The 15,013-nt window shown below is 38.8% G+C and overlaps 1 protein-coding gene across 1 annotated transcript in view; it reads left to right on the top strand.

Annotated features, from left to right (window-relative positions):
- LOC147629567 (uncharacterized) overlaps positions 1–9,626 on the top strand; it is a 51,567-nt gene extending 41,941 nt beyond the window's left edge. The window contains exon 4 of the mRNA XM_086811070.1: positions 9,421–9,626. Coding sequence (XP_086667196.1) covers positions 9,421–9,428 — 8 coding nt within the window. The 3' untranslated portion in view covers positions 9,429–9,626. The remainder of the gene's footprint in view (positions 1–9,420) is intronic.
- Positions 9,627–15,013: the final 5,387 nt, after the last annotated feature.

Raw genomic sequence — 15,013 nt, 5'->3', positions numbered from 1 at the left:
ATTTAATAAAGTTAATATTTATAAATGCCCAATAATGCAAATAATGCTAAATAAATACTAATAAATATGGAAAAAATACCAGATAAATCCCAGTAAATTCCCTAAGGCTTTGGGGATGTTCTAAATGATGCACAGGCATATGAATGCATATTATGCAGGATGCAGAGTGCTTTCTGATGCAAACCCTAAGGCTTCTACTGACTCTACATGCATGAATGATTCTCTCCAAGTGGGTTAAGGGACTTAACTGACTGCTGACTGACCCACTAAGGTTGAGGAATGACCTACGTAGCTCGTGCGTGACTTATCCTGGACTGAGGATGTACAATGGGGTCACGGCGTACGACAATTATCATCCTATTGGGTTCTAAAACTGTACAACTGTTGCACTTCTGATGATGAGTCATCTTGTCACCATGCACTGAGTACAGAGTGCATGTGACACTTGAGTCAATGGTTATGTCCTTTGGACTTAGGGGTGTGCCTTTTAATGAATAGACATGTCCTTTGATAGTGATCCATGTGTAAGGGTGTGACCCTTCACAGGTGTCCTTTCAAATAATAAGGGATTAAGGAGTAATTAAGGAGAGATTAAGAGAGTTAGTCACAATCGTGACATTCCCTTTCACTTAAAATAAGACTCAGGAGTAGTTGTTGAGACTTTGGAAGAAGGGAAATGATTGAATTGCTTCTGCATCCAAAGCTCTAGCTGCTAGATCCCATGTCATGGCATTATTGTTGACCAGAACAATCTTGCATATACCAAACTGAATATTAACTGCATCTGCAACTTGTCTCATCTTTACCAAAAGCATGAGAATCATATCTGTAACTTGAGTAGAACTTTTGTTAACATCATTGGTAACTTCGAGCTTTGTCCAAGAAAAGACTGAATCTTCATTTGCCTTTAGAGAAACCATAAGCAAACTGTCCAAGAAAAGACTGAATCTTCATTTGCCTTTAGAGAAACCATAAGCAAACTGTCTTGAATCTCCAATATCAAGGGTTGTGTCACCAAACTTTGCATTTGGTTAGTGACCATCATTTGGAAATCTGAAAGGGATTCCATTGGCTTGTCTGTAACACGGATGTCTTCAAGGGTTGTCGTAGATGAAGAAGAAATATCTTCCATATGGTTTTCTTTGCTTAGAAAGTTGTTCTCGGAACAAGTTATGTCCAAAGATTTATAACGACTGAAGTCATGCTGCAAGAGTCTGCGTCTGATTTATCCTTTGCACCACTGAAGGTAAGGACTGGAGTCTTCATTTTTGAAGAAGAAGCATCATTCACCACGGCGTCAGGTATCTGGTCAGAGACAAAGACTTCGTTTTGCACGGGCGGTGACGAGGGTATCGCTTCTGCTTGGGTCACGACAAGAAAAGGAGTTGTGGACATTGTATTTGTCACACATGTACAAGAATCTTCTGAATCTTCAGCTTTCTTAGCACGCATTAAGGCTTCCAATGTAGAAGGGGGAGGTTGAGGTTGTTTGCGTCTCTTAGACCTCTCAAGGATCCTCTTGCACAACGTGAGAATGAGTAAGTCTTCAACACTGCCACCAAGAGCTTGCAAGGACTTGAATGTAGGGCATTGCTCGCAAGGGGAAACTTGTCCAACATCGCGACATTCACGACCGAGTACTCGACTAGGGTCGGTTCATGTTGCTGCTTCTGTTGCTGATGATTCCAATGAGAAGTTGGTTGCTTAGAACTGTAACATTTCCAAGAATATCCATGCTGAGGCTTGCGTTGCTCGCACGAAGATACTTTGTGTTTGGTTGTCTCTGAAGAACCATGCTTAGGGTGAGAGAATTTTTGTTGAGAAACATGTTGAAGCTCATTGATACGAGCTTTTGGTTGTTGATGGAACATGGCTTCAAACCGCTGGAATGCAGCTTGTTGCTGTGCATTTTGCTGCTCCAAGGATTTGTTTATAGCCATCAATATGGAGACCATCTCTTGATCATAACAGTGTTCACCGCATCTATCCGGCACTCAGCTAATCCTGAGGCAAATGTGATGCCTGTGGTGTAGGAATTGGAACTGGTGCAGGAACTGAAACTGGTGCGGGAACTGGTTCGGGGAATCGGGAATAATGATCACCTCTGGCTCAGATAGGGGTGAATCCGGGATGACAATAATTTCTTGTGAAGGGAGAGGATTTGCCGGCAGTTCAACTTTGGGAACCTCGTCTACATACGAGAGATACGGAACGGGCACATCGAAAACTTCGTCTGCCATTGCGCACGCAAGATGGTGCTTGCAGATGGGCCAGCACTGGAGGAGAGAGAGCGAACTTGGAAAGTGGCTGGCAGAATTCGCAGATGAAGCCACATGCGGCACGTTGGCCTTTTTTTTTTTTTGAGAATGTGCTGATCGCTGGCCGTGGGGTACTCCTTTGTTTTTTTTTTTAAAAAAAAATGCGCTGGCCGGCGGCTTCACGTCGGATTCTCCCTTCGTTTTTTTTTTTTGTGTGCGCTGTTGTTCCTCGCTGGCGGGTTTCCTTGCGTGCGTTGGCGCTGGCCGTTAGGTGCTGGCTGCTGGTCGCTTCACGTGGCTGGTGAGGCCACGTGTAATAAGGCTTAATATAAGCCTTAAGTTATAAGGCTAGTGGTTTTTTTATTTTTTTGTGAGGTGAACCGTCACGTTTTAAAAGAAAACGTGAAGAGGCAAGAGACGGAAGGGTGGCGCCCCCTGTGTGGAGAGATATGCAGCCCGAACAAAATGCGATGAGGGCCTCCAGTAGAGCACATCATACTACAAGCACTTAGATGGGTCTCTGATGTGAGTCTCTGCTTCCCATCGTTTTTTTAAAAATGAAATTGGAAAAATGCTTAATCAAGCAAAATTGGCAAAATTGGGTAAAATTAGATGGGGCATTCTCTCCTGCTCTTCCATTCAACACTTGCTACACCCAATTTTAGGGTTTGGGCGGGCTGATTTTAGGGTTAGGGTTTGGACTGATTTTAGGGTTAGGGTTAGGGATTGGGCATCTCACAGGCGGAAAAAAGTTTGCTTTGATACCACTGTAAAGCTTTTATAGCTTTATTAACATGATTAAGACTTAATTAACAAACATAAGACAAATGCTGATAGAAAGATTGAGATGAGAGATTGTTTGCATTGAGACAGGGGCCTTTCCTAAATAGAGGCCGAAAGGGTACAAATGAAGAGACACATCCCTGGGAAGGGGTGTGGCTCTTGAGTCAATGGTTATGTCCTTTGGACTTAGGGGTGTGCCTTTTAATGAATAGACATGTCCTTTGATAGTGACCCATGTGTAAGGGTGTGACCCTTCACAGGTGTCCTTTCAAATAATAAGAGATTAAGGAGTAATTAAGGAGAGATTAAGAGAGTTAGTCACAATCGTGACACTGAAGATGATATGCAAGTATGCAACAGGCTGAAAAGGAGAGATTAAGAGAGTTAGTCACAATCGTGACACTGAAGATGATATGCAAGTATGCAACAGGCTGAAAAGGAGAAGTAAAGAGGACTCAGGAAACGGCCGTCGGTAGGTGAGACCTAATAGAAAGACGACAGGAAAGAGGACCTCAGGAAATGGCGTAGCCTGTAGGCTGTGAGTCCCAGGGAAATTTCCACATGCATTGCAAACCAGCAGGTTCGTATCTTTGCAGAGAGCAAAAGTAGCGGGCTCGCACGGGCCGGTCTGCAAGTCTGCAAGTACTCCCGAGTCCCCGGTGCCCGCCCACCTTCCCCCGGCCTCTGAATCCTGACTCTAACGGAGCTGCTGCCTGCAGTTTCAGGAAGACGTGCCCACTGCCACGGCGTCAATCTACCACATTTACTTCACACCATGCCACCGCCACGTATATTCCTGAATCCCAGGCTGGCACCACCACTTATATATATATACTTGGGACGCCTAGGACTCATGGTTTAGGCTTCGTTTGACGCTTTGTAGAAATTATTGGGCTTCAAAATGATGCTTGAGCTATTTCTTGGAAGCTTCCTTTGAAGCTTGAGATGGCCACGGACGCCGAGATGGGCTTCAATTTTAAGGACTGCCCCCACTACTCTCCACCTTGCACACCTTATCCTCCATGCCGAGACCGCTACTATGCCACCTTGGGTCCCGTTGTTAGCCGTTACACCTTCATGGAAGACCCGATTACTATATTTAGGTTCTAACACCTCGGATGCCGCTGTACACTGACGAAGTTGGTGAGCCCTGGCTGGCTCAGTTGACTCGGAGCTAACCCGAGAGTCAAGGTTAACCTGCAGGTCAACAAGCTCTTCATGTCATGTTTAAGCTCATAAAATGCTTGCATGAAGTGAAACTACCGACAACATCTAAAATATTTCAAATCATCGCCTTGTACTTGTACTTGAGCATCCACAATGTCCAATGACACATTCACTACCACTTATTTTGCAAGATCTATTATCTGTGTCCAATCAGTCTCCTTGCACAAATATTTCTACCATTCTTTGTTGTCCTTTCAAATTTTTGCTCAAAAGTAGCTTCACTTCACTGATGTCTACATCACTATCACCTATAATAATCAATTAATCAACATAGATGACTACAAGCACAATCCCCATGTTTTTCCTGTTTACATAAAGTGAAAAATCTTGTCCGACCATGCCATGGGCACCTGTTTTAAGCCATACAAGGCTTTGCGCAACTTGCATACAAAATTTGGATGTGCATCATCCTCATAGCCTTGTGGTTGCACCATATACACCTCTTCTTGCAAATCACCATGCAAAAAAGCATTCTTCACATCCATCTGATGCAAAGACCATCCTTTTGCGGCAACCATAGCAATTACTTCTCACACAATTGCCATCATTGCAACCGGGCTAAAGGTTTCCTCATAATCAATTCCATATGTCTGTGCAAAACCCTTGGCACCTAATCTTTCCTTGTACCTACTTACAGACCCATCAACATTGTGCTTTACTTTGTAAACCCACTTGTAGCCAATAGCCTTCTTATCATGAGGCAAAGGCATCAAATCCCAAGTGTGGTTTGCATCCATGGTAGCCTAAAGCGAGTCGATTGTAAGATTGGAGAAAATACTAGAAGTTGTACTTATCATAAGTCTTTGTTTAGTCTCAATCTCTTGTCTTGCATCTAACTGAATGGTTGCTGCGATTTAGGCATCCGATACTTTCTCACCTCCCGAGTTCCTTACAGTCTTTTCCAATGACTCATCACTTATGTTATATAGATCCTCAGAGCAACATTCTCTATTTATGTTGGGAGAGAAATGTTGGAGAGCCTTTGCATACTAGTGTGTCAAAAGTAATCCAAATCATCTATACCAATAATCTTTCTAGAGAGCTCTTTTTGGAGAGCATATATGTGTCTATTGAATAAAGAATACGATATACTGCCTTTACTGCACAAAACATTAGAGCCAAACCATTTCTAGCCCATCATGTCAAACCAACAAATGAAGCTCTATAATGTCGGGCGAGGATGGCAAGGGTGCACCCATACCTGCTAGTTTGATGAAACAAGCAGATGATTTAGAAGAAGGGTAGTAAGACTATTCCTAATGGGAAAGCACAGGTGGTTATTCCACAGATTGAAGATTTTGAGGAAGAACGGATTAAAGAGGTAAGTTGTAACCTTTCTGGAGCAACTCTTTCTCTTGATTCCAAGATGTCACCACGTTTCAGGCCTTGTGTAGCTGATTTGGTCTAAGAGCCCAATACATAAATCAGGAGTGCTTTTTAATTTTTTATGTCGCGTCTTAAGAACTGATTTGATTATGCAGTAGTATCTTTTAAGTATTCTTTGGTTACTTCATAACTATCAAACAGAAGCAAAACCCTTGATCTAAGATGTGACCATGTTTCATGCCTTGTATAGCTGATTCGATCTAATTGCCCAATACGTAAATCAAGAGTGCTATTTTTCATTTCTGTCTTGTCTTAAGCAGTGATTTGATTATGCAGTAGTATCTTAAGTATCAGTATTCTACTTCATAACAACCAAATAGTAGCAAAACCTTGCAAAGCTCCAAGCAGTCAGTGCATGTGACATGTACTATTTTAGTGCACGATAGTCAGTAACAATTTTAAGTCTCAATGAAGTTTTTTGAAATGGCAAGAGAGATACGAAATAGTTTTTAGAGCAAAGACTGAATCTTTAATATTCTTTCAGAGAGTTTTGAATAAAAATTGAAGAATGAAAACTATTCGTTGTTTGAAAGCTACTTAAGCTTTTGGCATTTAATAAGGATTGGTTTAGATTTGGAGGTTTCCAGTTTTTGGCCATTAATGTTATTTGCTGATGTGGCCCTTCAAAATCCAGACCTCTTGCAGTTATCCTGGACAACTGGCAGACCACTGTTTTTCTTGGTTCTTTTATGTTTAAAAAATGCTTTATCTTGTGGTTAATGTTTATTTTTCTGCCTCCACTCTGGCTTCCAAATTAATTGAAGAGGAGGTGACATTTTTAAGATTGGCAATGGGGCAACCGTAGATGATTATGCAGAGGCTAGGGATTCTTGTGCAGAGGACTCGTATGATTTTGAAATTGTGAAGAAACACATGGAAGGGGAAACTAAAAAGGCTGTTCAGTTAGAGCAAAAGTTGAAAGTCCTTACATAAGGCTATCATGTATTTTTCTTTTCTTTTCCATGTTCAGTCACATACAGCTAAGTATGGGTGCTTGTGTCTGTATTTACCTCAATGTCAGCTGCCAACGTGAACAGATATTGAGCATTAAAATTGTGTGACAGCTTCTTGACATTGCAGGCCATTGCTTAGACAAAGATGTTGGAATTGAGCTTGGAGTAGACGAGGGGTCTACACTCCCACCTATGAGCCCAGGAGGGTTCCCATGTATGAGAGAAAACAGGATGGGATTGTCCATCTTAGGATTATTTTGCCCATAGAGAGCCACCCCTAGCCAGGTTAACCCCAAAGTTAGAGAAACAAGAGGGGCAAAAATGGCCCCCCTGTTGGAAGGCAAGCAGACCATCTAACGATAAGACTGTTGGCCACCTCAAGGCAGGCTGTTAGGGACAGGCATCCAGATTCAGGCGACCCCCATAGGGGAAGACCTTCCCAAAGGCTGCACGCTTCTCTAGAAGCCAATGCGATCTCTACAACCCATGCACGAATCCCAAAGGAGCGTATTTTTCCATATCCAGTCCACTTTTGGAGCTACTATGGTTGGAGTTTTTTTGCCACATTTAGGGGGGTTTCCATCTCTACAGTTTGTGTGATTTTGGCTATATTCTCTTCACCTTTTAGTCAGTATTAAAGAAGCTGTATTTCTGCATTGTTTCCAGCTTCTCTTCCATCATTCCTTGCAGTTCTTTGTTGCCTAGAAATGAACTATTTGTCTTGGGTTTTGGGCTAGTGCATGACCAGCATCCACACTGTTTTCTTGGTGGGTTTTAACAAAAGATCCTAAATTGGGTTCACATTGTTTTCTCTTAGAACTTCTTCTTAGTGTTCTTTTCTAAGTGGAGTGCGTCTTTGTTCTAAACAAGCAGACCTGTCTCCATTTTGGTTGTCTCTCTAAATCTTTTTGATATTATGTAGACTAGACCCTTATGCTCTAGGTCGACTAGGTGAGCTAGCTGAGCAGCTCTTTTGGGATGCCACTTGACTGGAACTGGTCTCCTAACTAGCTGACCTCAGTTGAACTTTTGTTGTTCTTACAGCTACCTTATTGAAGTTGTAATATTATGAATGGTGTCTTTGGCATTGCTAGATAATTGACATTTATCCTTTTGACTCTAATATGCAAATGCAGTGGCAGGGTGATTTGCTTAAGAGATCATGTGGCACAAGTTCTCAAGAAGGACATAAGCATATGTGTAATCTATTAGCCCTCAGTTTAGCAAGTAGGAGATTGGCATAGGTGAGAAGAGTTCGCCTAGAGGTATCGTTGTGTAACAATCACACACTCGCAACAATACATAGTTTTGTGTAATCTATCAGTCCTAAGTTGAGCAAGTAGGAGATTGGCATGGGTGAGGAGAGTTCGCTTGGAGGTATCGTTGTGTAGCAATTATACACTCGCACACCAGAAATATGCTTTGGAAAGTATATAATTGACACCCCTCCCCCCTTTAGTCTTATTGATTGAGTTCTTTGATTCCTTGTTGCATAGCCTCAATCCAAATCTATTGCAGAAGTGTGCCCCTTTAGTCTTATTGATTGAGTTCTTTGATTCCTTGTTGCATAGCCTCAATCCAAATCTATTGCAGAAGTGTGCCCCTTTAGTCTTATTGATTGAGTTCTTTGATTCCTTGTTGCATAGCCTCAATCCAAATCTATTGCAGAAGTGTGCCCCATTCCAGCCCTTCCCTCTTGCCATCTGTCGCCCCCCTTCAGCCATGATCTTCATTGCGCTTGGTGGCTTCCTACATCAAGAGAAGGCCCAACCATAGAAGTGTACAATTTCCATCCCCATTGATTTGTTGTTCAGCCACGATTTTTCCTGCTCCAGCATGGCTTATCTTCAGCAAACCTTCAAGGAAGTTTACAACAACTCATCACTTGTCTAGTGGGCTTATATTCCACACAGCAATGTCGTCTTTGAGATCATCGAGTTGCAGATTTGATTCAGCATTCTTTTCTCAACTCCCACGCATCTATCTTACTCACGCAGACAGTTGCGACATAGATTTATTATGTAATAAATTATTATGTATATAGACAATTCTTAGTTTTTGCAACATAGATAAATTTACTGGAGCTTATTTTCTATATAGTAAATTATATAATGTTTGGTTTTCCTTTGTAGTTTAATCTACTTCATCTAGGTAAAATTATGTTGTAGATTTTCTATGTAGTAAATTACTTCCTATGTAGTCTATATAGGAAATGTTCATATTTTGCTAGTCTGAAATTTTGCTAGATACATTAATTTGTATCTAACAAATTACCTTTTTTTTTTCTATATAGACAAGGATTAGAGTTCCTTGTGTAGGATGGGAGTCAAATGATGGCTCTAACAACAAGAAATGCAAGGTCTTCTTCTATTGTCACAAGAAATGGCATTTTTCTAAGGATTCTTGTAAGAGCAAGAAATGCTTTGGTTGCAGGAGTTGATAACTCTAGGTTCATGGGTAGTGGTGCTTATTGCCATATAACCTTAGAAAAGGAATGGTTTGAAGAGTTTGATTTACAAATGAGCTGTCTATATCATCACCATTAGAGATAGCACATAGTGTGAAATGTAAGAAATACAAAGAATATGGTGCCATTCTGTAGGCCTCTCTTTCTTGTTGTAGATACAAATATTAACACTTATGACGTAGATATCTTACATTGTGCTCATATGGCCTCCAAAGTGACTCCAAAAGTAGTAATGTATGTCTCAAATAAGGACTTTTAAATTTTATTAGGTGCAAACATTGATTATACATTTTAATATGTTTTTAAATGTACTTATTTCTTCTTCTTTTTTTTTTTTTGTTAATAGGAAGTTGATATATTAAACATCAAGCGACATAAAATAGGTACTGGGATTGTGGTGAGCAAGAATACCAAGTATATATGTGAAGGTGAAGAAATTGGTAAAGGTCATTGGTGTGTTTTGTTACAAAATGTATTAAAAGCTAATGCATTATTACTAAGGGCATGCAATCAATTTAAGACCTTAGGTGATGTAAAGGATTGCCACATCATTTAGCCATCAAAAAGTGTATGCGTCACTTCTAATGGTAGGTTTCATGTAATTTTTATTTATTTTTGTCTAAATACAAAGTATTTAAACTTAATCAAATTATTTTTGCTCTTGCATATATAAGTTACTAGTAAGAAATATTATGCATGCAATAGCTTTTATGTTTGTGTTGGCAAGTACAAAATGATGGATGTATCTCGACAAAAACAGACAATCTTTATGTTAACACAAAATTTTGTAGATAAAAACATTTCTATACGAAGTATAAAAAAAGATCTCATCTATTAATGGTTATTTCCTTTGACTCACGCAATTTCTATTGCAATTGCAAAGTTGAATTCTATCTTTTATGCTATTTGAAGCTTAAATTTTATTTTTTTTATGTTTGTTGCATATACTTTTCAAAGAAAAAGAAATATGGTAAAATCTAATAATTGTTATTTTTATTGATAGATTGAAATTTCTATGAATAATAAATTTTTTTAATATATTTAATTGAAAATATTTATTTAGGTTTATTCATAGTTATAAACTTTAAGTATTTATCATTAAAAAAATAATTTCATGCAATGAAATTTAAATGATAATTTTAAAAATAAATGTTGAAAAATATGAACAAAATAATATTTAAATTTATTAATTTATAATATGCACAATACAATAATATTACAATGCAAATAAAAGCACATATGAATAATAAAATAAATAGAAAAAAGTAAGTATTTTCTTCTTGTAAATTGTGATAAATTAATAGCGATATCTATTTTGGGAATTTCAATATGTCAAATAGAAAAGAAAACCGCTATTTATACAATGGAACAAATAGCGACAAAAATAGCCAAAAATTTGCTATTTATTCAATGGAATAAATAACGGTAAAAAATAGCAAGAAAAATAACTATTTATTCAATGGATTAAATAGCGGAAGAAATCACTATTTATTCATTGGAAGAAATAGCGAAAAAAATCGCTATTTATTCCATAGAAAAAATAGCAGCAAAAATTTACAAAAAGCTGTTATTTATTCCATGGAAGAAATAGCGAGAAAAAGTTGCTATTTATTCCATGGAAGAAATAGCGGCAAAAAATTGCAAAAAACTCGCTATTTATTCTATGGAAGAAATAGCGGAAAAAATCGCTATTTATTCTATGGAAAAAATAGCGGCAAAAAATAGTGAAAAAAGTCGCTATTTATTCCATGGAAGAAATAGCGACAAGAAATTGCAAAAAAAAAAACCGCTATTTATTCTATGGAAGAAATAGTGGAAAAAATCGCTATTTATTCCATGGAAGAAATAGTGGCAAAAAATAGTGGAAATAGTCGCTATTTATTCCATGGAAGAAATAGCGACAAAAAATTGAAAAAAAATCGCTATTTATTCCATGGAAGAAATAGTGACAAAAAGTAGCCAAAAAAACCGCTATTTTTTCATGGAAGAAATAGCGAGAAAAACCCACTATTTATTCTATGGAGCAAACTACGAGAAAATAGCGGTCAAAATCACACAAAAATATAGCGGAAAAAATAGCCAAAAAAACCGCTATATTGTTTGTAAAAAAAATAGCGGCTTTTTGCCAAAAAATAGCGGCCTTGAAAACTGCTATTTTTGGTGGCAAAAGAGGTGTTAGTTAATATTGTTTTGCAGCAAGAGTCACTCCCCTCTAGGATCAGATTGGGTAAGCGAGCTGGATGGAGTGGTGATCCACAGCAAGTTCAGGACCGATAGACCTCAGGATTTCAAGGTAATATACCACAATGCTAATTGCTACAAAGCATTACAGGATCCGGAGGTAGTGCCGCATCTACAGGAGTTAGGATTATCCACACTCAGGTGGAAATTGCCATGCTATTTGGATCTGAAGATGACTTCATAGTTCATACACAATTATAACAGTCTTACAAATACAACAAGAATTGAAGGGCCTGAGGGACAAGTAAAGGAGTTCACAATGGAGATTGATGCAGTACAACTTCCCGATGGTCAAGGGGCCATTCCTCCATCACTTGTGGAACATCGACAAAGCACTGGCAGGGACAGTCAAATATAATAAGCAGAAGCATCGAGGTGGGATACCCTTTGAAGATATACGGAAGCCAGAGCTTGTGAAGCCGGCTAGAGTCCTAAGGTTACTCACCAACATCGAGCCCGCCAATCACCACAACATTCTAGCACCGAGTTTTGTAGCAAGGTTGTGTCATCCGCATACCTACAAGACCAATTGGGCCGATTTCTTTACTCAAGAGATTAGAACGGCTTGCACTAAACATCAGGACATAATGCTGATGCCACTAATATATCACATGGGTGCCTGGCAGTTAGATAGAACAAATTTTGGCTATGCGGCAAAGACTAGAAGAATTGAAGAGTTGGATGAGGAGGAGCCCAAGAGGCAGAGGGTTGAACCACTGCAGACCAGGCACATGACACAGAAGGAAGCCGGAGAATCCAGCAAGGCAGTAGAGCAAAAGGCAAAGGAGCAGCAAGATGTTGCAGTTACATGGACAAGTATCTCTTCAGAGAGGAAAGCAACAATGACAGCTACAAAAAGAAGTCAGCAATGCGAGGCAAAGGCCTTGGCAAAAGAGGCAAAGGAAGCAGAAGCAACCGAAGCTGTAGCCACTAAGGAGACCGAAGCTCAAATAGCCCAAGCAGAGGCAGAGGCAACAGAGAAGCAAAGGCAAGATGAGGAGGAGAAAAAATCCTATATTTTCCACAGGGTCGGGGACTCATTGATATAGAGGAATAAACATCCTTTTTCAGAGGGTTATTTAGTTCTAGCCAGGGTGGAGACAAAAATCAGTCAATGTAGTTTCAAGTTCAGGGAAGGTACACAGGAGAACTAATTAGCATCACACTCTCCTAGAGTGCATGGGTATATGAGGGCAAGTCCATGAGTTTATTAATCTTTTCAAGATAGCAAGGCAACACACTCATAGTTTAAATTCCAAATTAATGATGTTAGGGTGAAGAGGGTTTAACCAACCATATTATTTTGTTGCAAGAATATTCCAAGGTTACAGATTGAATAAGATTTTTAACAACCCAAAATTCTTGGAAATAACAAAAAGCAACACGATCCCATGTATAAGTTTAGTTTAGGGATAATTATCTCCTTGTGATTGATATCATATGTTCATCAGTTTGTAAGAAAATCTAATGTCATGGTTTCAATTTATGTCTCTAATGACACATTCAAACGCACAACATGAAGAAAAGAACTAGAGTGAGTTTCATTCCTTAACACTAGTTTGGTACCAAAAAAGGACACTTAAGTGTCCTTTTTCGGACGATGCAAATAAAATGCTACTTGCACTAGGAAAGACATATTCAAAATCCCTCTTGAGGAGTTTGAATATGTGACCTAGTGTGTCTTTAAAAAATGTAACCTTGCAATTTGGATGCTGGCACGATAAGGAATTACACCCATAAATAGGACTTGCATGAGGCTGCAACTCAGGTCTGAGAAAACTACCTTATAAGCTTAGAGAAAAAAATCACTAAGCCTCGTGAAAAATTCCAAGTAATTATTTTATATTTGTGTCAAAGATTTTGCCAAGTTTCACAAGAAATAAAATTCAATTGAGAGTGTCTAAAATAACTGTAGGAAGTTGTGTGTGTTTGATACACCACTTTTTAGCATCCATTTGTATCCAAACCAATACATGGTTTTAATGTGTTTGCAAGTTTTTTAAGGTGATACAATGCTTACTCTATCCATTGAGATCTTAAAGTTATATGTAAAAGTCCCTTAGTAAGCTACGAATATTAATTGTTTCAAAATGTCAAAACTGCACACAATAAAAATTCTGGATTTAGATTCTTGAGTCATACGCATTACATTCCTTAGTAAACTTGCAACATTTTGTCTGTATAGAATAATTCCGCTAAGGTACATTGTACAAACATAATTTGGGCACCTAAAACCTTTATTTCATAGTTGTTGAGAGAGAATTTAGAAATTTTGAAAAATGAAGATAGCGCTCAAGTAACAAGATTTACTTGAGCTTGGGGCCCCAAAAAATATGTATTAACTTGATTTTGAACTATATAATCATTTTCGATTGCCAATTTGTACTAACATAATCCTAGTTTTATGGAAGTACCTTTGAAAGGCCAAAATTTTTCTCTTTTTCAGCATCTTGGTAATTATGAGATTTTTGTTATAGTTCACAAGTAGCTTAGGAACTAGGACCTAAAGGAGATTGTGTTGTTTTGAAACCCCAAGTTCTACCAATTAACTTTTACAAACATGAAAAACATGATTTATTCAAGAAGTTATAGACATTTTATAAGATTTTTGACAAAATAGCTTCAAATTTCAATGAAAATTTCAAGTTAGAGTTTTTTGTCAAATTTTTAATATAGCTTGTGTTTTGACATCATGAAAAATTCCCTTTATTTTTTGACTTTTAACCGACCTATGGTTGATACAAGGTGTATAAATATTATTTCTAGGTTCCCCAAAAAAATCCAAAGTTTTGGTGAGAATCAGGACACTAAAGTGTTCTCAGGACACTTTAGTGTCCAATTATTACAAAACTAGTGTTAACACACCCAAGACCTTTTTTCTTTCTTTAAACACATGAATTCTCTCTTGTATGATCATGTAGAACTGTGACATAAGGACCTGACCAAGTAAATTGGGATTCATGCACTACTTCAGCAAGGTTCATCTTGTCTCTCATTTTAGACCACTCCATATACTCTCGGCCCGACACTGTTTTAAAGCTTCCAAAATTCCTATCTTTTGCATATTCAACTGTTAACTCTTGGACTGCCCACCCGATGATGTAACTTATGTAATTACATTTTTGCTGATTCGGTCGTGTAAATAGAGAGCTTAAAAGAAAATGAGGGAAGCTAGAGTAGGGTCGCACATATTGCCAACGTGACCAAAACTTGCCAAACAGGACCCCTGCTATAGCAGCGCGCTGCTTTAGCCAGGTGCTTGTCTCTCAGGTGTAGTACCTCCAGAAGACCCTGAATTTGCAGAGTGAACCATCAGTGCCACCAATTAGAACCTGAAACTGCCAAAAACTTGATCACATTAGCCAGGGTGCTGCCATAGCCTATAGCAGCGCGCTGCTATACCAGTCTGCCCAGTGTGCAAGGAATATCGTATCCAGTGCCAAGTGTCAGTACCTCGAATCTTGCCTGAAGACTTCTCTTGCAACTTAGAAATGGTAAGGTCTTAGGATCTGAGGTTTGACCTAGTGACAGTGCTTCGAACAACGGTATATCTAGCTTTTTGCCTAGCTTTGCGGCCTTGAGATCAGGAGCTTCTGATTGGAGTTCATCTTCTGTACAAGGACCTAGACAAGAAGACGACACAAGCACGGACGACTCTATGAGTCTTGATAGCAACATGGAGAACGCGGCAAAGATTA

Source organism: Cibotium barometz, chromosome 17 (genome assembly GCF_041138505.1).
Source record: "Cibotium barometz isolate CiBa-2024 chromosome 17, ASM4113850v1, whole genome shotgun sequence".
NCBI classification, from domain to species: domain Eukaryota; kingdom Viridiplantae; phylum Streptophyta; class Polypodiopsida; order Cyatheales; family Cibotiaceae; genus Cibotium; species Cibotium barometz.
The sequence above is the reverse complement of the archived record's forward strand: the minus strand, read 5'-3'. Positions and strand labels throughout refer to the sequence as shown.